The sequence below is a fragment of the Talpa europaea genome, assembly GCF_964194135.1.
Source record: "Talpa europaea genome assembly, chromosome: 3".
NCBI classification, from domain to species: domain Eukaryota; kingdom Metazoa; phylum Chordata; class Mammalia; order Eulipotyphla; family Talpidae; genus Talpa; species Talpa europaea.
This window is the reverse complement of record NC_140069.1, coordinates 106,662,468-106,687,115: the sequence shown is the minus strand read 5'-3', so window position 1 is coordinate 106,687,115 and position 24,648 is coordinate 106,662,468. Positions and strand designations below refer to the sequence as shown.

The 24,648-nt window shown below is 37.8% G+C and overlaps 1 protein-coding gene across 3 annotated transcripts in view; it reads right to left on the bottom strand.

The window, feature by feature from the left end:
• Positions 1-24,648, bottom strand: part of ANLN (anillin, actin binding protein) — a gene marked incomplete at both ends in the record, with an annotated part of 58,172 nt that extends 33,524 nt beyond the window's left edge. For all 3 annotated transcript variants that reach the window (XM_084229391.1, XM_084229392.1, XM_084229393.1), the window contains 8 exons: positions 2,922-3,045; positions 7,169-7,276; positions 7,552-7,742; positions 10,120-10,345; positions 11,486-11,868; positions 15,565-15,858; positions 17,805-17,958; positions 24,631-24,648. In XM_084229391.1, coding sequence (XP_084085517.1) covers positions 2,922-3,045; positions 7,169-7,276; positions 7,552-7,742; positions 10,120-10,345; positions 11,486-11,868; positions 15,565-15,858; positions 17,805-17,958; positions 24,631-24,648 — 1,498 coding nt within the window. The remainder of the gene's footprint in view (positions 1-2,921; positions 3,046-7,168; positions 7,277-7,551; positions 7,743-10,119; positions 10,346-11,485; positions 11,869-15,564; positions 15,859-17,804; positions 17,959-24,630) is intronic.

The following is a 24,648-nucleotide window of genomic DNA, read 5'->3' as shown; positions in this document are numbered from 1 at the left end:
AATAAAAATAAACTAATCAAGTAGGTATTAGACTTGTACACTACAAAACATTGCTGAAAGATATTATAGAAGACACAAATAGACTGAAAAATCCTGTGCTCATGGATTGAAATACATGACACCGTTAACATAGCAACGATATTCAAAGCAATCTATGGATTCAACATAGTTCCTTATAAATCCCAACAACAATTTTTTAAGAAATAAAAAAGTACATCCTGAAATTCATGTGAAACATCCAGGGACACTTAACATCCAAAATAATTCTGAAGAACACAGGAGACTGACATTTCCTGATTTCAAAATGTATTACAAAACTGTATTAATCAAAACATTATGGTACTAACAAAGACAAATATATACATGGACTAGAATAAAGAGCTTAGAAATAAAAACTCACATATATAGTCAAATGATCTTTGACAACGTTTTCAAAGAACCTTCTCTTCAATAAATGATGTAGGAAAAACTAGATATTCATATGCAAAAAAATGAAGTTGAACCCTGACATCATACATAAAACTTGACTCAAGATGGATTAAAAGGGCATCCCTGGTGGTGCTACCTATGAAGCTACCCGCAGCCTCTGCAGCAAGAATTCGATCCCCGGGCAGGGAGCTACCCACACGGCGTGGCAGACCTCTCCTGTCTCACCCACTGCTCCCCTCTGCAGCGTATTTCAGTAGATCTGCCTGTTCTGTTCTCCACTCTGTCTCTGGTGAATTCTCTCATCCCCCACCCCTATAGCTTGTACCCCAGTTCTTGTATACATAAATAAATAAATCTTTTTAAAAAATTTTAAAAAGATGGATTAAAGATCTAAATGTAAACCTTAAAACTGTAAAACTCATAGAAGAAAACAGAACAAAATTTCAAGATATTTGATTTGGTGATTTCTTGGGGAAGACACCAAAAGCACAGGCAATGAAAGCAGAATAGACAAATGGGACATCAAACTTACACAGCTTTAAAAAAAAAAATAGTTTTTATATCAGAAGACACAATTAACAGAATGAAAAGGGAAACTATGGAATGAGACACAATATTTGCAAATCATATATCTGACAGGGGATTATAGAGAATATATTAAAAAACCTACAATTCAATAATCAAAAATCAAATAAAAATGGGCAAAGGACTTGGGTAGACATTTCTCCAAGGATGATATACAAATGGCCAACAAGTATATATATCACTATGACTAAGAGAAATACAAATAAAAACCATATGAGCTAACACTTCACACCCATTAGGAGGGTTACTATCAAAAAGACAGAAATTAACAAGTGTTAGCAAAGACATGGAAAAATTGGAACCTTTGTGCATTGTTGGTAAGATTATAAAATAGTGACTGCTATGTATGGAAAACAGTATGATTACTTCTTCTTTTTTAAATGCATTTTTTTTTATAGAGGCATGTTTTATTTATTTGTTTGTTTGTTTGTTTATACATGCACTGGGTACAGTCAGAAGCGCAGGAGGGTGAGAGAATTCACCAGAGCCAGAGCGGGGAGCAGAGCAGGCAGAAGGACCGAAGTACACTGCTGAGGGGAGCAGAGGGCGGCAGGAGAGGTCTGCACGCCATGTGGGACCCTCCTCCGGTGGCCGGGGAACAGCCGGGGATCGAACCGGCGCCGCAGAGGCCGCGGGCAGCTTCGCAACCCAGCAACTGCTGTGCCACGGGGGAGGCCCAATGATTACTCCTAGTACTAAAAATAGAACCATTGTATCATGTAGCAATCCCACTTCTGGGTATGTATCCAAAAGAATCTAAAGTAGGATCTTGAAGATAGGTGCACATCCATGTGCACTATTCACAATAGCCACAAATCTATTGAGGGATAATGAATAAACAAAAGGGAGTATATGTACACAATGGAATATTATTCAGCCTTTATAAAGTAAGGCCATCCAGTCACATTCTACAACCCAGATAGATCTTGAGAATGTTATGCCAAATTAAATAAGCTAGTCATAAAAAGTCAAATACCTTATGACTATACTTAGATGAAGTTATCTAAAGTAGTCAAATACAAAGTAACAGAATGGTGATTACCATAGCCTGGCTTGAGAGGTTAATGGGGAGCTGTTATTTAATGGATATAGTTTCAGTTTTACAACATGAAAAATTCTGGACATCTATTTTACAACAATGTGAATACACTTAATGCTACTTAAGTGTACACTTAAAAATTTTAGTAATGTGTTTTTACTGCAATTAAAAACAATTTTTAAGAATCTAGATACCTTAAATATTATTATATACAAAACCTAGTCTTAATTTAAGCAGTTACATAATATTTGATCATATAGATTTAGCATGATTTATTAAAAAAGTCTTCTACTGATAAGTGTGCATTTAGATTATTTAAATCTTATTACTATTACAAATGATACTACAATTAATCTCTGTACATCCCTCTTTGCACACTAGTTCTAAGAATTCAACTTATAGAAATACTTGCAAAGTTGAATCAAAACATATATACTTTAGGGCCTCCCCTGGTGGCGCAGTGGTTGCGCGCTGGGCTGCGAGGTTGCCCGCAGCCTTTGCAGCGCCGGTTAGTTCCCCGGCCGTAGGCGAGGGAACCACAGAAAAAAAAAAAAAAAAAAAAATATATATATATATATATATATATACACACACACTTTATAATTTATAAAATACATACAAAGAATATATACATTATAATTTAATAGATTTTACTGATTTTTTTTCACCAAAAAAATTATAGTAACATACTCCCATCAAGGGTTATGAGTTCTCACTTGAGTATATTTGCATGGCTAGAAATGAAAAAGTGTGTGGAAATGAGTCCTTTTTTACATTAAAGCAGCATTTCTGCTTTCCAATCCAATTGCGAAAACTACAGTAGACTGAAAACTGCATCTTAAGTGAAGCATAAATAGAAAATGCTAACCTGTAGGCTCTGTAGTAGAAGGTTTTGTAGGTGTTGGACTTCCTGTCACTTTTTCTGTTTTGGCAAGTGACTGGGTATTTGAAACAACTTGTTTTTTGAGGGGAGTGTTCTGACAGTGAATTTCCTGCAAAAAGCAAATGAAAAAATATTTTATATCTCAAATTGTCTTTTTACATGTTATTAAATGAAACAAGAGCCATTATTCCACATAAGCCTCTTCTAATCAAACAGATAATATATGTGAAAGATCCAGCCATGCTTAGAACACATAAGCCCTCAGAGTTAGTTTGATATCTTTGGTAATTTCCTTGTTAGCAACTAAAAGGCAAGAGAGAATGAAAATTCTTACCAGAGATCAGTTTTACATAAACCAATTAAAGTAAAAGCACACATACTGTGAAAAACAGTTCCCTCTATATGACTTACCTTATCCTATATCTATAAAATCTAGTGGCAGTTCTTATATCAGGACTTTACTTACCTGTTAACTCAGTGGATAAAATGCAAAGAAAACAAAGAACAAAAACAGATTGGCAGGAAAGGAAAAAAGAAAAGCAATTCCCTTATCTGAGTCTTTTCTCAATCATTTACAAGGCTATAGAAGAGAAACATTCATTGCTTATTTCTGAAAAGACTTTATGATTACAGCAATAGTAGAAATAACAAAGTAAGAATAATAGCAACTAATACTTACATTGAGTTTAACATGTACCAGTCATCTTTCTAAATATTTTGCATTTTTGTTGCACTTAATCCTCTCAATAACCCTGTGAGTTAAGTATACTATAATCCCCATTTCATAGATTAGAAAGCCAAGAAACAGAAGAGTTAAGTAAATTGTATATACAAGCTAGTAACTGGCAAAGTCCCTGTTACCATATTAGAATTTTCTATACAAGCATGTGTGCAACTGTCTGGGGAGGAATTCTACAAATTTATAAGAAATTATTTAGCACAAAAGAATTTAAGAAATGTTGCTCTATACAATTCCAGAGTTGTGGAAGGAGAGCTGTGAGAAATGATACACCGGGGGCCTCCTTGGTGGCACAAGGGGCTAAGTTGCAGCACTATGAAGCTATCCTCAGCCACTACAGCACCACGTAAGTTTGATCCCCAGGCAGCCAGGGTGCTAACCCACATGGCACAGCAGACCTCTCCTGTCTCTCCGACTGGAGAGACAGTCAATCCTTACAGGTGTATTTCAGTCAATCTTCCTGTTCTGTTCCCCACTCTGTCTCTGGTGAATCCTCTCACCCCCTGTACCTCTGGCCTATATCCCAGTTATTGTATGCATAAATAAATAAATCTTAAAAAAAAAAATATGATACACTGCCCATCAAAACCAGCTTCAGACAGAAGAGTGACCAGTATGTCAAATGCTCTAAAAGGCCAAGTTAAAGGCCTGAATACTGATTGTTGAAAATCGCTCAGTAAGGGCAGTGGTCCATGGAGTAGGTAGTGGTGAGAGCCTGAATAGAGAGATCAAGAAGGGAGGAGAAAAATTGGAAGTGACAGCTCTCCTAGAAGAGTTAGGATGAAAAGGAGGCAAAGAAAGGGAATGTGTGTGAGATGGAGGGGAAAAGCATTGTCTTTGTTTATGATGACAGTTAATAGTTTGTGCTATGCTGATACAGAGGATTAGCACATGCCTTCCTTCCTTGAAATACAAATTTACTGAGCTCCTTCTATGAGCCAAACACTAAGAATACAAAGATGGACTAGGTTGTCATACAGGGGCAAAGTTAAAGCAATTACAGGAAGAAAATTATTGCAATTGAGGTAAATACAAGATGATATGATTGACAAAAATGAGAGGTTCCTAAAAAAAGGGTCAAATAAAGCATTTCAGAGAGGATTAAAGTTTGATCTATTCTTAATGAAGCAGGAGTTCATCACAAAGATAAGAAAAACAAGCAATGGCAATGAAATCTGAAAATATGGCCACATTTGAGAAAATGCAAAGTCTACATGACAGGACTGAAGCACACATGTACAGGAACAGCGGGGAAGAATCAGATCCTGCTAGATGTCAAGTAAAGCACTATAGACAGTTTTCTGATGGTGACTATGGGAGGTTCTCCAGGAACTTAAGTGATTATATGAATATATGCCTTTTAAAAATGTTTTTTTTTTGGCAGCAATGAGTAAGATGAACTGGAGAGTAGCCAGACTAGCAGAGGATGTTGAATACAAAGTTATGATGGTGACTATGCTAATAGTGAGGAAAATACAAATGACAAGGCAACTTGGTGAGATATTTGGAAAATATACCACTGAAGGTGTGTTTATGTGTGCACAGGCTAGGGACCAGAGGTGGGAAGAAGGAGTCAAGGAAGAAATCTCAGATTGTTTTAGATGACAGGGTAAAGAGTAAAGCCTTAAATGAAGAAATGAAGACAGAGACTGCATGGAGGAGATACTACAGAAAAGTGAAGAAAGCTCTATTAGCCAATTGGCCCCAGTGTTCCAAAGAGAGTGGAGGGCAGCAGAGAGGAGTTCCATTAGCATTTCTATGCTTGGCTGGAATTAGATATGAGGATGGTAAAGACACATCCCAAGGCAAGTAAGGAAAGAACTGAGATCAGAGCACTACAAAAAAAATGGTTTGTTAGGGGCCTCCCTGGTGGTGCAGGTGGTTGAGCACTGCACTGTGACGCTGTCCGCAGCCTCTGCTGCGCAGGTTCGATCCCGGCCAGCCAGCGAGAATCCCACATGGCGCAGCAGACCTCTCCTGTCTCACCCGCTGCTCCCCTCAGCAGTGTGCTTCGTCAGTCTGCCTGTTTTGTTCCCTGCTCTGTCTCTGGTGAATCCTCTCACCCCTCACCCCCGTGCATCTGTCCTGTACCCCGGTTCTTGTATAAATAAATATATCTTTAAAAAAAATGGTTTGTTAAACAAGAGAACTGATAAAAAATAAAATCAGTTGAGTGGGTCTTTCGCAAAGAATACTGGTTAAACATATTGTTCTATCTCTACTGGTATTTTTTTGAAATATAATTTTATTATTTTTATCGTACACATACACCCTAACACATTATTTTGTACAGTAGGCATATAAAAACAAAACATAGTTTATAAGTAGGGATTATATTGAAGGTTTATTGCTGAATTTGACAGAAAATAACATAGGAATTTGACAGAAAATAATAAAGAGATCTGGGAGGTCACTGAAATGATTATGGATATGAGATTATGAGAATGGCAAGTAAAGGCAAAGATATATGAAAACATGGCCCCACTGACAAACTGCAGTCTGCATGATAGGACTGAAGCACACATGCGGAGGAATAGCAAGTTAAGAATCAGATTCTGCTAGATATCAAGGCAAGGTATTCGAGGAAAAGTATACAATCAATAGTGAGAAACGTAGATTTTTTTTTTAATTCTATTTTTTTTAATTTATTTATACAAACACTGGGTACAGTCAGAAGCACAGGAGGGCGAGAGAATTCACCAGAGCCAGAGCGGGGAACAGAACAGGCAGAAGGACCGAAGTACACTGCTGAGGGGAGCCGTGTGGGACCCTCGCCCAGCGGCCAGGGATCTAACTGGTGCTGCAGAGGCTGCGGGCAGCTTCGCAGCCCAGCGCTCAACCGCTGCGCCACTGCGGAGGCCCGAGAAACGTAGATTTTGAGAAACATTTTAGAAGCTGCATCTAAGGAGAATGTTAAAAGGAATCTGAAATCAACTGAATGATGAGAATGATTTTTTAAAAAATGATTGAAGCAGGGCACCAATGAATATGGTAAAGTGTTCAATTAAATGGGAAATTATCATAAGAAAGAAATTTGGTATGACATTTAAGGAATTTATGAATGCACAGTGGCATAGTTCATTGGAATAGGGAAATACATAAAGAATTATGTTCAAGGGCCTCCCAGGTGGCACAGCAGGTTGAGCACCACGCTGTGAAACTTCCCGCAGCCTCTGCAGCGTGGGTTTGATTCCCGGCCAGAGAGTGAGAAACCCACATGGCACGGCAGACCTCTCCTGTCTCGCCCATTGCTACCCTCAGCAGTATCTTTAGTCATCTGCCTGTTCTGCTCCCCACTCTGTCTCTGATGAATTCTCTCACCCTCCCACATCTCTGGTCTGTACCCCTGTTCTTGTATAAATAAATAAATCTTTAAAAAAAAAAAAAAAAAAGAATTATGTTCAATAGAGAACCACAAGCTAAATTCAATGCTACTTTAGTATTAAGTTCACTTTTTTATTTTATCTATCTTTTAGGTAAACAAACATTTTACCTGTTTGAGTTCTGGCTGTTTGCTTCTTGAACATTCACCTTTTTCTGTACTCCATAAGTTGCCTTTATCAAATCGGCCACGAAGACATGCTAGTTCTTTTTCACGTTCCTAAAACCATCAAAAGCTCTATTTTACACAAAAGCCAATAGTATTTTTTAAAAAAATATATAATACTAATAAATTTTGTCTTCAGTTTTAAAGTTAAAAAATTCATAGTACATACAGAATACAGGGCAATAATATATCTAATTTGAAACAGGTGATACAGAGAATTAAGACGCTATTATTTCAGTCAAAAAGACTGGTATCAAAAGTCACTATTTGATTACTAGGTCCTATACTGAGACCATTTAATGCATAATGTTAAAAGCAATAAGTCATACCTGCTTAAGCTGTTGTGCTAAATGGGTAGTAGATGAAGATGCATTTTGCTTGAATAATCTTTCTTGGATGGCCTTTGTATTTGGAGTGATAATGGGGGTTTTATGGGGTGTGCTACGAGCTGGGCTTTCTTTGTTATGTTCTTGACAACGCTCTCCAAAGCGTTCCAGGAAAGGCTTAATTCCTGCTCCTCCTATAGAACACACATACATTTTTGTAGGTTATTCAAAATAAGTAACAACTAAGATTTCTATCGAAATCTTAGTATATCCCCAAAATGCTTTGATTCTACTAGGAATATTCATTCAGAAAGTAAACAGCTGAAAATTAAATTATTTTTTCATCATACCATTCTATTTATTACATATTCTGAAGTAAAGAATTTGGTTTTAAACAACAAAAAAATAATTTTTAAAAGATAGGACGGTGAGGGGCCTCCCGGGTAGTGCAGCGGTTGAGTGCTGGGTTATGAGGCTGCCCACAGCCTCTGCAGTGCCGGTTCAATCCCCGGCTCCTCCCCGGCCACCGGCGAGAATCACACATGGCGTGCAGACCTCTCCTGTCTCGCCGCTGCTCCCCTCAGCAGTCTATTTCGTCGGTCTGTCTGTTCTGTTCCCCGCTCTGGCTCTGGAGGGTTCTCTCGCCCTCCCGTGCTTCTGACTGTACCCAGTGCTTGTATAAATAAATAAATAAATCTTTAAAAAAAAATTGTTTAAAAAAAAAAAAAAGATAGGACGGCGGGGCTTAGAAAACTCTTAAACTCAATAATCAGAACCTAAATGATTAGAAATTGATTGTATCTGTTAATTATATACCCTAAACAACAACCATCCTGGTCTATACCCAAATACTTTTTCTTGGTTTTAGGAAGTCTAACATATAAAAATCCATGGATTAAATTCTTGCTCTTTTCAAAAGAAAAATTAGGGATTATTCATTTTATCAATGGATATCTTGATTTTATAGTCTTAAAACAGAATACATTTGAAATATTGTTAGGTATATATAAAGTGGAACAAGTGGGAGATGTATCACTTCCACTACAAGAATGCTAGGGATATACTATGTAAGAGGAGGTTTATATATATATACACAAACCCTCAGCAGTGTATTTTAGTGGATCTGCCTGTTCTGCTCCCTACTCTGTCTCTGGTGAATCCTCTCACCCTCCCGCCCCTGCACCTCTGGCCTACAGCCCAGTTCTTGTATGCAACCCAAATGCCCAAAAATAAATGGCTGGATTAAGCAAATGTGGCATATATACACAATAGAATACTATTCAAAAAAAGATAAGCTCATGCCATTCACAGAAACATGGATGGAGCTAAAAGGTATTACGTTCAATGAAATAAGTCAGAAGGAAAAAGAAAAATACTAGATGGTTTCACTTACAGGAGTAATACAGGGGAACCAAATAACAGGTGGCGAGGGTGGGGGGGTAACAACAGCAAACAAAAAAAAAAAAACTGGCAGGCAACTATAAATCAGAGACATTCTGCAAGGGAGGGGGAGGGAGGGAAGAGCACAGAGGACTATGGCGATGGCGCATGGGTGAACTGGTGGTGGGAATTCTATGGGGACTACACTATAAATAAATAAATTATATATATATATATATTTTGTTTTGTTTTGTTTTTTGAGCTGGGGTACAGGCCAGAGATGTGGGGGATGAGAAGATCCACCAGAGACAGAGTGGGGAACAGAACAGGCAGACTGACTGAAATACACTGCTGAGAGGAGCAGCGGGCGAGACAGGAGAGGTCTGCCTTGCCATGTGGGTTTCTCCTGGCCAGCCAGGGATCAAACTCATGCTGCAGAGGCTGTGGATTGCTTCATAGTGCGGTGCTAAGCCCCTTGCACCACCAGGGAGGCCCTAAATTATATTTAAAAAAATAAAAAATTTTAAGGTCTTTCCAAAAGCACCTCTAATGAAAAATAATAGTATTCGAAGCAAACTATATTTAATGCATATTTTTTTTAGTCCTGTTTCTCAACCAAGAGCATGTGGGGATGTGGCAAAAGGTATAAGTCACCATAAAACAAATATGGGTCTCTTAGAGCATCAACTTACTATAAGTAATCTTGAACTTTCAAATGTATAATTCACACACAGCATACACACATAATGTGAGAGTGTAATCATTTGTATACACATGTACTTTCTTTGCTACTAGCGTACTTTCATAGTGAAGTTTGAAAAGCACTGCATGTTTGCTGATAAGATTATTTCTTCATTACACCACTAAAAAATGTGATTTCCAATTGCATGCTTTGACTGAATCAAAAGTAGAGGAAAAAAAGTATTTAGCATTGTCATTCTAGAAAAAAAGTATATTTAAACTGTTTAAATGAAACAGGTTAAAAATACTTTGACCAGTAACTGGGCAAATATACACTGATGAATATTCAATCAATTTAAACTTAAATATGAAAAAGTATCATTTGATACATTTAGGCATTTGCTTCAACTAGTCAACCTTGTACCATTCACAACTGGATATTAAAAATTCTGAAAACCGACATCCTGAAAATAGTCAGCAGTTACCTTAGAGCTTTAAAAAATACATAACCTGATGCTGTAGATTTGTCCTTAGGTTGAGACTGCAGACAGATTGCTCTATCTAATTCTTTTTTGGGCTGAACTCTCTGGGACACAGCTGACTTCTCAACTGGTTTCGATATCTCTGTTTTCAGAGAATTCACAGGAGTTTTTTGAAGTAGCTCAGGATTTTGTACATCACATATTTTAGCACTGGCAATGGATGGGGTAAAAGATTTCACTGGGGAAGTCGTTTTCTGAAACATGATAACAGTTAAAGTAAATAATATGCAGACTATCTATAACAAAACAATCAAATCCTATTTGTTTGGAAGCCTTTATATAAACTATGGGGAAAAAAGTCTTCTTGCTCTCTAATCAAATCAATGTGAAAGGTCGGGAAAAAACCCAACTTGTAAAAAACTCTTATTTAAGTGATAATATGTAAAGCCTTCATAATACATTAGATAATTCCATAACAAGATACTCCTGATTCTTAAAAAATTCATATTACCACACTAATAACTTCATAAATTTTAACTGTACTAGACCAAATTACATTTTTTCTTACATCAGTATTTACAAAACCTATTAATAACTAATTATAATTAAGTACTTATGTGCACAGCATCATGTTGAGTACTTTATGCACAGTATCTCATTTGCTCTTCCCTATAACCCTTTCTTTCCCATTTTACAAATAAGAAAACAACGTTTTGCAAATTTAAGTAACTTGTCCAAAGTCACAATTCTAATTATGTTGCAGGGCTGGGATTGAATTTAAATGTAATTGCAAAACCTGGCTCTATAAAGACAATGCTCAGGAACACAGTATTCTTTTTCTTTATTATTTTTAAAATAGTTATATTGTTTTTAAAAACTACTGAGGTAATGCATATGCAAGGTAACCTTTCAAACAACTTAAAAGGATCTAGAGTAAAAATATACCCACCTACCCTTGACAGGTTAGTCAGTCAGCAATTTGCCTTTTGGAGGTAATTACAGCTTCTAGTTTTCAAAGATATCTGCCCATCTTATATTGCCACAGTCACAACAAAGTCTAATAAAACAATTGTCAGTGCTGTCCCTGATGACTAAGAGGCTCATCATTTCATATTACATACTTTCCATATTCCATATTATATATTTTGGAATTACATTAAATTAGTGTAACTTAGTTGTCAATGGCTAATTTATCTTGGGATAAGATATCAAAATCTAAGATTTTTACTTTCCATAAAACCAATATTCTAAATTGAAATACACTGCATTTTTATTCTAAAAATAAATATAAATAAATATGTTATATAATGATTAGATACATAAATACATGCATACATTATCACTTACAACAGAAAAAGAAAAAGGTTTCCAAAGTCCAAATTGCATTTACTTACCGCAGAGCTGGAAATTACATTAGTCAAAGCTGCTCCCACAACACTAGAGGATGGGGCTTTATTCAAAGAAGCATCACCATCCCTTTGGGAACAGTATGTAGCTTCCTGCTTAACACTGCTGCTATTGATCCTAGCAGATGCTACACTTGCAGAGGAAAATTTGGACAAACAAGTGGTACCAGGCTGTTCTTGTACACTGTTCTGCTTTGCAGATGAGTAATTTACATCATCTTCCCAGGAGCAAATAGTAGCAGCAAGGTTGGCCAGACGGCCTCTTCTCCCAACTGGAGTTGCTGAGGCCTCAGAGAGGGGTGGTTTAGGAGGGGAGGAAGCCTTTTCCTCTGATGGTATTGGTGAGTTGAGTGAGTCTTCTGGTATATCATCTGAAAACATTTTCAGAAAAAGAGTTAAAAATCCACGTTTAAGAGTTATCCTTACATGTGATACCTGGATCACTCCATTCAAAAACTAAAGAGGTTAATCATTCTAAGAACTAGTAAAAAGCTCCCATGTGCAAGAAACTACCAAGCTGCTTAAATTTGACAATATCTTTTAAAACTACACGAAACTTAATACAATATCCTTTTGCTTACCTCCATAACTTTCCTTAAAATAAACACTTAGTGGTAAGCAGATGACAGTTATTTTTCTGTTTTAGGAATAGGCTTAATAGACCTTTAGCTTTTCTAACTGTTCAATTAGAAAGTCTTCTTATATATTAATGTAAGTCCTCAAAACATTTAACTAGCTTATACCCACAATTCTGCTTCACATTCATTAAACCATTAGTTACACTTTACCCATAAATTTCAACAAACTAGATAATGCCTTAATAAGATTTATTTTTAAGGCCAAGGTAGGCATTTGTTAACATTTGCTTTGAAGAATGTTCAAAATCACTGCTGTAAGGCTTTATGGCCTAGAATGTATAGTGCTTTTGTTGTTCTTTTGACCGCACATTAAATCACAACTCTATTTTTAATTTATTTTAGGAAAATCTGTATTCCTCTGCCCAGAGATATTTCCTACAAAATAGAAAAGAAACATTCTTCTATTAGGCACATTTACTAGTTGGCCTTCTCAGGCATAATAAAGAGGTATAAGAGACCCCACTTACTACTAAAATAGGTAAAAGTGATGACATGGAATATCTGCATTTGTTACATGAAAAAAAATCATTAGGTAGGTCATGACAGGCAAGAACTGAACCTTAGAATCAAGTCTTGTTGGAGTTTGAATTTTAGTTGCTGATTGTGGAAAGGTTTCTTAGCTTCTCTGACTCCAGTTTCCTCTTGTATATCATTAAGATAAAAATGTTATGTATCTCATAAGATTCAGAATTAAATGCTACACTATATTAGGAGAAAAAAATTTAGAATGCCTAGCACTTTTTTTTTAAGATTTATTTATTCATGCATACAAGGACTGGGGTACAGGCCAGAGATTTGGGGGGGTGAAAGGATTCACCAGAGACAGAGTGGGGAACAGAACAGGTGAACTGATTGAAATACACTGCTGAGAGGAGCAAGCAGGCAAGTCAGGAGAGGTTTGCTGCTCCATGTGGGTTCCTCCCTGGCCAGCCAGGGATCAAACTCGTGCTGCAGTGCAGCTTCACAGGTTGCATCTTAACCCCTTGCGCCACAGGGAGGCCCTAGAATGCCGAGCACTTTATACAGTATTTGCTCTTCAGATTATCATCACATCCAAAAAGTATAATCTTGGGCCTCCCTGGTGGCACAGGGGGTTGGGATGCAACCTATGAAGCAGTCCGCAGCCTCTGCAGCATGAGTTCAATTCCCGTCGGCAAGGGAGCAACCCACATGGCACGGCAGACCTTTCCTGACTCACCCGCTGCTCCCCTCAGCAGTGTATTTCAGTCAATCTGCCTGTTCTGTTCCCTGCTCTGTCTCTGGTGAGTCCTCTCACCCCCTACACCTCTGGCCTGTACCCTAGCTCTTGTATGCATAAATAAATAAACCTTAAAAAAAAAGTATAATCTTGCCCATAGACAGAGCAATGGATTAAGATATGAAAACAATGATGTAAGAAAATGAAAGTTTAATTTAAAAAAATGTGATATACACAATGGATTACTACTCAGAGAAAAAAGATTAACTCTTGCCATTTGGATGGAACTGGAAGGGGAAAAAAAAAAGCTAATTGAAATAAGTTATAAGGAAAGAAATAAATATTGGATGATTTCACTCATATATAGAATATAGAAAAAAGAAACATTCAACAACAAAAACCCACAAAGGCTCTGACAAAACAAGATCAAAATAAACCCTAAAAACAAAAATGAAGAATTGAGACTACTAGAGGGGCAGGGGAAAAAAGGGTTGGAACAAAGGTAGGAGGAGATCCAGTGGTCTATGGTAACAGGCTATGGGTGCTTGGATGGTGGGAATGGTATGGTAACATACATCTGAAGAGATGTGAGTCTATTCCCCTAAACCATATAAGGTGTTATAAAGCAATTTTATCTCAATAAAGGGGGTAGTACGAGCTTAAAATCTTTGTTATCCAATACTTATTAAAGTTTTGGTTAAAAGAATTGAGATCTATAGAAAACTGCCTGAAAAATATATAAACCATCCATTTTTCCAGATCATTTGATTTCATTTCTGACTGTGCATTAGAATTACATACAAAGCTTTAAAAAAAAGAAAAGAAAATGACAAAAGCATTATCCCAGAGCTCTAGCATACTCATGAGATTCCAGTTCAATGGTCTGAATGATTTTGATGCACAGGAGCCAGGCTGAAAGCCAAACTTAAAGAATGCTGCCTTGGGTAAGGACCAGTCACCACTGAGCTGCCCACCTGCACTGTGCTGGCTGATTTTGGAACTGCTTTTACTGAACAAGCTTTGAATCAGCCCATCTGCGACCTTGAGAAACTATAGATGTTTACCAGTCCCCACAAAGTCATTTTTGAGGACACAGGAAAGAAAGCTCTCTCCTAGTGCCAATGATGGTATGCTTTTATCTTTTCATTTTTTTTTTAAAGATTTTTTTATTTATCCATACAAGAGCTGGGGTGCAGGCTAGAGGTGTCAGGGGGTGAGAGGATTCAGAAAGAGAGTGGGGAACAGAACAGGCAGATTGACTGAAATACACTACTGAGGGGAGCAGTAGGTGAGATAGGAGAGGTATGCTCGCCATGTGGGTTATAACGCTCCCTGGCCAGGGATCGAAGCTATCTGCAGTGGCTGTGGATAGCTTCATAGTGCTGACACTTAACCCCTTGCGCCACCAGAGAGGTCCAATCTTATAAACATTAGTCATATAACTGATAGTGTTCTACCTGCTTGTATTAGTTGCTAGCAAGTTCAGAACCACCTTGGGCTAAGTGAGGAAGAACTTAAGACCTGTAATTAATAAACTAACTTTACTCCTTCACGACTTTCTTTCTCCTTCCTTTATTTTCTCTTCACCCTGATTTCCTCATTTTCATGTTCTATAATATATGTATTTTCGTAAGTCATCTCAAGGCTTTTTGTGTAATAAGGTATAAAATAAATAAAATTAATCATAGCCTTGTTATATGAGTGTCAATTCACTTCTCAGGTTCTCCATCTGATTAAAGGCAGGGATCCTGTCACTTTATTAGCTTATAGCATCTTAGCATAATATACTCTGCAGTTGCTAAATAAATGCCTTTTGATGTTTTTTCTCTGTCCCCTAATGAACAGCACCATAAACCTTAGTCACTAAGGATTATTTAATTACTGAATCCATGAAGTAGGATTTCTTAAATATAGATCTGAAGGTAAGCAAAGCTAGTAATGCCAAGATTATATGGAGTTCTGTATTTTTTTTTTAATTGCAAATACAAGATAATATAAGATTACGCGTTTGTGAACTGGTCTAAGAATTACATCATCTACTCCAATGAGAACACAAACAATGCATATACTATTGATACTACTGATATACACCCATTTGCAAGCAAAAGCTACTTGGGTTACAGATAAAACAAAAGTATTATCTTTCATGTATTAATTGATAAATAAAAATTTTCAACATTCCAAATTGAGTTTTACTTAAATAATTTACTGACCAATCCATTTAAATATACCTGTCATGTCATTATTATCCCAATGGCGCCGTTGCTCTGCCAGTTTTTGCATTCGAGTTTTAACTGAGGAGGTTTTAGTTGTTTCCTGTGTTGAGTTCAGACCTCTCTTCCCACCCAGCTGTGATGCTGGATCACTACTAGGAGCTAATGGTGCTTGTGGCTGCCCCTGACTGGGAGAAGAGGATTTTGCAGAAGCTGATTCAACCGGTTGTTTATTTTCCAAGTTGGAAACTTCTACTTCAGTGTTGTCAGAACAGCGCTTTTTTGATGGTGATGGCTTTGTACAAGATTTCTCTAGATTAAAAAGAAAAAAAGGAAAATTTTTCAGATTCTGTAATTTCTTACAGCATGAAAAACTTGCAACAGGATACTCAGCAAATTAATAAAACATCATGTTTCTCTATTCCTTTAAATGATTTAACTGATAAGAAATACATAAAATTCCACTTCCTGTAACTTAAAAATCTGACATGAGTTTTTTATTTAAGCAAACATAATTTATGGTTTTACAAACCTAAATGAAAATAAATTCAAATAACACTCTCATGTTAATGCATAATAGTTTATGTAGTCTTAAGACAATAGGAAATTAAACATGCATACACACAGAATAAAAAATGTTCTTAAGAGTTTAAACATCATTTAATCATCTCATTCTTACATAAGAATAATCAAGCAAAGATAAGTTAAGCTCCCTGCTTAAAGTGACACTCGAGTGAGCTGAGGATAGAAAGCAGGATTTCTGCTTTTAAAACAATCTTTCATGGACAATAAGCATGGGTATAAGGACTCATGGTTTGAGGTTTAGGAGAGAGGCAGGGAACCAAAAGAGTAACTAAATTACATGACCAATACCAAACAAATCCATCAACACAAGTGTTTCATTATATTTCACAATTTAAATGTTTGTGAACACCTACAAAATAAATTTGTCTTAAAATACCCATACAATATTACATATAATCAGGAATGATTTTCAATATTTGTCCTAGAGAGTTAGCAATTTAAAAAGTAAAAAAGAAAATCTCATATGAGGCCAGTTTCAATGGCTGCCTAACCAAGTATTCTTACTCTGGAAGTTTTATCAAAGTATCATTAGTATAAAGTCATGATTGCTCTACCTGACATCAACCTAAATAAATATTCATCAGTAATCATTCTAATCTTCTGAACTCCTTTATGGATCTATTTTCTATGAACATATGAAATAATTTTTTTAACTGTTCCAATTTTAACATGCAACACCACCTAGAAGTACAGAATTCTCCAAATTTACAATTCTTATATAAAACAGTAGATACTTCCATTTAAGCATCAAAATGTAGTTCCATCCAGTGGTTTTCAAGTACATAGTACTCAATATTTGATTGTAGAAACCTATGTCATTATAGAAATGGGAACAGATCCCGGACTGGGGCCTGGCCTCTATTTTCCCTCTGAATTCCATACCATGTAATGCACTTCCTTTCCTACCTTCAAAATGTATGAACAGTTGAAAATGAATTCTCATAGTATGGCTAGTTTCCAAAATAACTGTGTGCTAGTCCCAGGCCTTTCCTCTGCTTTTCTGTAATATTGTAATACAAAATACCGTATTGCTTTTTATATGCAATTAGCATTATACTAAGGAAAAGTATTCTCTCCAGACTATTCATCATTCTAGAAAATGACTAAAGCAGCTGGTTGATACAGGCTGTGAATGCCAGGATTTAGGAAAGAATAGGTAGTTTCCAGGTGAGTTTGGGTTTGTTGATACTGTTTTGTTTTGTTTTTAAATTTTATCTACTCTATAGACTAACAACCTACATTTTGTGCCAACCTTTAAAAAACTGGTTCAAAAGAGAGAGGATGAAAAGATTCACTAAATGTCAAGCATTTGAAAAAGGTCTCCTTTTGTTCCTTTGCTCATGCCAGGGAGGCAATCTAAACTTGGTGGTTAGCTGTTGTGCATTTTGGGGTAAATCTCACACTACTGCCAGTTTAAGTGTTCCCCTGCTTCTGTATTTTTCTTCCCATGGGGTAAATTTGGACTGAAGAAAATAAAAAGTTCAACTAATTAATTTGAAATTATTTGCTCCTGCTCTGGCCTAAAAGATTCTAGCCCTAATAAAACAGGCACAAAATAGAAGATAAGGCTAATCTTTCCCTCAGAGACCATTTGTCTTTCAAAGACTTTCTTATCTTGCACAATGAAACATTTAAAGTGCAAATTTTGCTTTTCCCTTCCACAAGTCTTTTACCTTCACCACCAGGGAGGGGTTGCTGGTTACTTGCTTCAGATAGTGGCTCTCTGGCTCGCTTAATGTGAGTCCCAGACCTCGCTGCTGCTGTGGGCCTCTCAGCCATTTTTCTCTGAAGATTCTCTCGCCTGGCACGGGTTCGTTCAAGCAGTTTCTACATATATATCAGTGGTAGAACACAAGTTTATTTAAACATTCACAAAACTAAAATCACCAGTTGCCATGTAAGACAACAGTTAAATAACATTTCAAAATGAAATCCTAGTAATTAAGATTCACCAAATGAACCGCCCAGTGACAAAATGATTAAGACATAACATGAACATTAAAGGAGGAATAAAATGCATAAAGCTAGTTGCAGAAGATTTTAAATAGCCAAACATTTTTTTCTGCTTCAATCAAAAGAACTTATTTCCATACCCTTGAATTGGGCTGGTTTTATGATTTGCTTTGACCAATAAAATGTACTGTTGACTTCTAATCCCAGGTCTCAAAAGTTCTTGTAGTTTCTGTTCTCCCTTTTTGGGAACACTGGACTGCATGAAGCAAGCCCAAGAATGTTAGAGACACAAGGCCCAGTTGACAGGCAGTATCAACCACCAGACATGAGAGTAAGAGCATTTTAGATCATCCAACCCCAGACAATTTGCCAAATCCCTAAAGGTTCCCGATAACCCCAGGAGAAAACAGAAGAAGCACAGCCCAGCTAACACCAGCATAAATTGTTGACCCACTGAATCATGACAAGTAATCAGAGTTTGAAGCACTCTGGCAGAAATTCCATCCCTCAAAGATGCTTATGTCTTTATCCCTGAACCTGTGAATGTTACCTCATACAGCAAAAGAACTGTTGCTGATGTGATTAAATTGAAAAAATACTTGTGGGAGGATTATCTGGATTATCTGGATGGGCCCAAAAGAATCACAATGGTGCTCCTCTGAGAAAGGAGAGGCAGGAAGGTCAGTGTCAGAGAAGATGCCAAGCAAGAGGTCTGAGACAAGGGGAAGCAGAGGTCTGAGCAATGATTGGCTTTGAAGATGTAGGAAGGGGCCATAAGTCAAAAAATACAAGAGCCATCAAACTTCTGACCTACAGAAAATAATAAATATGCATGATTTTAAAGCTACTAGATTTGTAGTAATTTGTTATAGCTGTCACTCAGATTTGAGGTGATGGTAAACACCTTTGAAAATGTGGTACTGCATAAAGGAGAAAAACTAAAAATCTAACATTTTAATTAAATACCAACATATAATAATTAAGTTAAAATCTTACTCATTCCATAAAATCATGAATATTCCTTTTTTTATTACCTGGAACCAACCAATATTCCTACTTGAATTAGTGTGGTAAAACAAACACAAGACCCTGTAAAATATTAATTCTCTTTCCAATGCACACAACTAATGAAGAGACACACCTTATTGGCTGGAGTTTATACAATGCTCTAAAATCATAGCTGTAATAGTGCAGGCTAAGGAATTAATGTCCATTTGATCATCTTAATTAAAATAGAATAGTAACTTTTTAAAATTTCCAGGCCTCCCCTGGTGGCACAGCGGTTGAGTGCTGGGCTGCACAGCTGTCCGCAGCCTCTGCAGCACCAGTTCCATCCCTGGCCACCTGCGAGGGTCCCACATGGCACAACAGACCTCTCCTGCCACGCCCACTGATCCCCACAACGGTGTATATCGTCAGTCAGCCTGTTCCGTTCCCCGCTCTGACTCTGGTGAATTCTCTCACCCTCCCACGCTTCTGCCTGTACCCAGTGCCTGTATAAATAAATAATCAAAAAAAAAATTTCCTTGAGTAAGTCAAAGAAACCTGAGCTAAGTTTGGAAGAAGGCAAGCTATTTTTCCTAGGAAAATTTTCTAATTTAAAGTTCATTGAAATGATACAAAATATATATCACTGAAAGAGCAATTTGTGAACCAAATACCTCTAAAACACAAGATCTTCAGTCTTTAAATAAATATTCAACAAACTCAAAATGATACTGTTACACAAATTCATATTTTCTGATTCTCCCCCACCACATTCAAAACTAGCCAAATTACATTCACTCATGGACATGCCCACATTCCATTCTGGTCAGTTAAGTCTTGTGAGTCAGTGTATTTTCAGTTACCATGAGCAATGGATCACAACAAAAGAATGTGGCTTTGCCATTCAAATATAAGAATGTAGTTTTGCCATTCAAATAAACACAAGTTGCTATTGTCCACACTGGATTAAAAAAAATCTCAAGATTAAAAAAATCAAAATAGATAAGAAAAAATATCTGTAAAGTAAAACTAATAAGCACCAAGGATTAAAAGAAATTATGTATCTAAAGTATATAAACTCAAAAATTCAATAAATGCTATCCTTCCTTACAACAGTATATAAGGAATTTAAGGGTTCTTTTAAATAAAAGGTACATTTCTTCAAAAATCAGACCTCCTTCACAACAGAGAGGCATAAAAAATCAAAACACTTCAATAACTGACATAATGGGGAAAAAGATATTCCACATTGATAAATCTCAGAAAATCAAAGTTCATGAACCCTAAGCAATTTCTGCCACATATACCCCAAATCATTTCTTTTTTTAAAAAGATTTTATTTATTTGTTTGTTTGTTTGTTTGTTTATACAAGCACTGGGTACAGTCAGAAGCGCGGGAGGGTGAGAGAATTCACCAGAGCCAGAGCAGGGAGCAGAACAGGCAGAAGAACCAAAGTACACCGCTGAGGGGAGCAGCGGGCGGCAGGAGAGGTCTGCGTGCCATGTGGGACCGACCCTCCTCCAGTGGCTGGGGAGCAGCTGGGGATCGAACCAGCGCTGCAGAGGCCGTGGGCAGCTTTGCAACCCAGCGCTCAACCGCTGCACCACTGGGGAGGCCCCCAAATCATTTCTGATGGAAATTTTTCTCGATGGTACTACTGATTTCCCTTTCTTCTTAGAAGAGACACAATATAAATTGACTTCGTGTTATTTCTGTTATGTTCTAGCAGCTTTCCTTCCTGGGTCACTATAGAAATAAAAACTTTATTCAGCACAGTAACAGCAGACTGACTTATGCTCAGCCTACATGCATAAAAGTATTAAAGGTATCTAACAAGAAAAACTGCTTTATAAGGTATTTTGATTGTAGTTTTTTCCTCAAGGCTGCTACATAAAGTTCTAACTTGGCACACCTAAACTCTGGGTTTCCCTGTGCTAATCTTGGACTGGGACGAGAGCAGATCTTCAAATTAAGCTCACACTGATGTTATGAAGTTGGTGGTCTTAAAATCACTTAACAAGTATAAGGCTTCTATAGGACTCAATAAATTTAGAGTGTGCACACACTAACTCACTTTATTTTCTAAACTGTATTTGGTTGATTCTGTTTTTACCACTATTTTGCAGATGACGAAACTCAGGCTTGGGCCTCCCTGGTGGCGCAAGGGATTAAAACACAACCTACGAAGCAATCCGCAGCCACTGCAGCACGAGTTCAATCCCCGGCCAGGGAGCTACCCACATGGCACAGCAGACCTCTCCTGTCTTGCCCGCTGCTCCCCTCAGCAGTGTATTTCAGTCAGTCTGCCTGTTCTGTTCCCCACTCTGTCTCTGATGGGTCCTCTCACCCCCCACACACATCTCTGACCTGTACCCCAGTTCTTGTATGCATAAATAAATCTTTTTAAAAATTTAAAAAAAAAAAAGAAACTCAGGCTCAAGTTATAAACCACCACATAGTGTGGCAGGGTAGTGGCAGGATAGAACTCAAATCCAGTATGGTCTCTTAACCACTATGCTCTAAACTGTCTCTTAACTGAATCCAAATGCTCTTGTAATGAACTTATTTTCAGCAGAAGTAACTTCCTATTGTGACAGGATGGTCCCCAGGAAAAGAGGAGGTTCGGATTCCCTGCCCCACCCAAGGAAGAGTGGAGCTGAGCAGGGAGAAGCTAGAGAGAACACTGGAACAGGAAGGAAGATGGAGAGCCAGAAGGACACCTGAAGGAGGTACATGCGGCAGAGAGACATGCAAAGAAACTGCACTTGTTTCTTGGTTGTGGACTGGTTGAAAATATATGGGTGAGAAGACCTGTGGAGTGGTTAACAATGGCAGCTTTTATGTTGATTTTGTTCCTTCTGCCCCTTACTTATGGGCTCCCACCAGAAGGTGCTTTAGACTGAGGCAAACTTTCGGGCCTCAGTGGTCCTGCTTTGGGCCAACCCTACTTGGCTGGGCATTTACCCACAAGGGGATGGGTAATTTCAGGTGCTTTCCCTTCTCTTTATTGCACACTAATTGTATTAAAGTTCCTTTCCATTAAAGGTCTTATGCACTAGAGTATGTTTTCTCTTGATGTAGTGGATGGCAGAACGGATTTAGAGTGGGCAGGTTTGGGGGTTCTGAGGTGCGCCTCACCCTGCTCTGTAACAATATCAATGTATTTTTAATGCAGTCAGCTGATCTTAATAATTATCTTCCTCAACTACTTGTTCATCCATGAGTCAAGATGAATTCTGTATTTCTGTTTGATACAAGAACATTAGAAAGATATTCTCCTGTAGGCCCTGTCTAGATCCTGGTTCAAACAACTGCAAATATGTATGAGACACTTGGGAAAATCTGTACACTGAGAATGTATTTGATATTAAGGAAATGTTATTAATTTCTTAGGTGTGATAATGGCATTATTCTTGTGTTTTTCAAAAAGATTCTTATCAGTGATAAATATTGACATATTTAAAATTACATGATGTCTAAGATACACTTCCAAGTAACCCAGGAGGTGGTACATTTCAGGATACAGTGAAACAACATGGCCATAAGTTGCTGGCTAATGGGTGTCTGTTCTTTATTATATTTACTATATTTATTATATATACTTTGAAATTTTCTACAATAAAGAAAAGACATTGCTAAAATGTTCTGACAGTTACTGTTATATATAGTTCTTTCTTTGTAAAATAATTTGCACTGAATGACTCTTTTCTATATTAATTCAGCAGAATGGCATTAGTGGTGCTTGTTGTTAGGGAAACACCTGTCTTAATAGGAAAACACATCCCTACCTACACTGGCAGGAAACATCTTCAACAGGTAAGATCTAACTAACAGGAAGATCTAGCTTCCCACCTGGAGATTAAGCAGAGTATGACAAGCAGAAAAGACAGGAATGGAAGAGTGTGCCACGCAATAGTAGGCGGGAGGAGAATCAAGCATTTTTGGAGGAAAAGAGAATTTAGGGTGGTTGTTGCCTTTCTGAAACATTGTTTCCAAGAGAATGAAGTCCTAATGCCCTAAGCATTAATGTAATGAATTAACATCTCGGGTAGGAATGCCCTATTAGGTATGAACTGCCTTGGGAAGCTTGAGGAAAGAGTTCCTCAAAAAATTTTCTGTTTTATGGTTTTGATAAGGAACTCTGATCGAGAAAGTCATTTTAACTAATTTTCAGACAAGGAACTGTATTAGTTGCTTTCACTAGTAAAAAATGTTATGAACCTTGTAATCAAGCAGTTATCACTGGAGCAAGTTCAAATAGTTCAGTCATTACCAATTAAGGAAAAGATGTCAAAGCTATTTATTCCAACTGTGACTGCTCTACCTTTTCATGATAGAAACTGCACATTAAACCATGCATATTTGAGCACACTCTAAAATGCAAGGTTCCTTTCAAAGGAAAATTTTTTCACTGAGATTTGTACTAACTTCAGAATACTATATTTAAGTAAAATGAAATAACAATTTACAGCCCTCTTTCAAAATACTTTGTTCTTTCCAGGTACTTGGAACAGAAAGAGTATTCAGAACACAGAGAAGCAATGTTTTAAGGTTTCCTATTTTAATAACAAAACTTTTTTAACTTAGTCATCTTTAAGCCCGCTTTGCAACAACTCAAAAGACAACAGCTTTAAACTTGCACAACTAAAGAAAGAGGAACTGCCTTGGAAGAAAAGAGTGTACAGTTGAACATGTCAATGTGCATTCCCAATAAGCCAAAGCTACATCAATAACTGACACAATAACGACGTAATTAATCCGAATTCAGTTTTCAAAAAAAAAAAAAAGTAAAGTAGAATTAAGTGATGCCGTAATAATATGCTCTGTACACAAACAAAAAAAGGTTAAGTCATGGGCCAATGCTTCTGCTTTGTACATAAGTCTACTGGCAGCGCTTGTTTTCAATTAATTTCAAACCCGAAACTTCTCCAACTCGCTGAGCGACGGAATCTGAAGGGACCACTGATTTTACAGGCACGGATGCAATGGTTTCAAGCACTGGTTTATTTTAACGTTTTGCTGTCATTTCGTTAGCAGTATCCCTAAATGCAGCTTCTCCGCGAGCCACATGAACCCCGTAAAATCACATTCCATTCTGTTCCCAAGAGGCGGCTGCACACACGGCACTGACTCACTCAGGCACCGGACTCCACCCTACAGCTGCCCGGCGGGGCCGTTACAGTTCGGGACCTGTTTCGTCTGGCCCCAAGCCCACGCTCGCGGAGGACAGGGCTTCATCCCAAGGGGCATTACAATAACCGGGGCGGGGCGGGGGGAAGCCCACTGGGGCTTTTTCCCTACCGCCTTTTAGGACAGACTCAAGTCCTCAACATGACCAGAACCACGGGAAAACCGCAAGCACAGCGGCCGACGACAGCGCCTCAGAGACAGCCCCCCCCCCCCCGGCCGACCCCGACTCCCCGAGCCGTGACCCCCCGCACTCCTTCTGCGCAGGCGCGCGCACGCGTCCTCCGCGGGTGGGCCCAGAGGTTGACAGAAAGTGGGAGGGGGGATCCGAGAGAGGGATCATGACAGGCTCGCCCGCAAGTTTTTCTCACCTCCGTAAACGGGTCCAT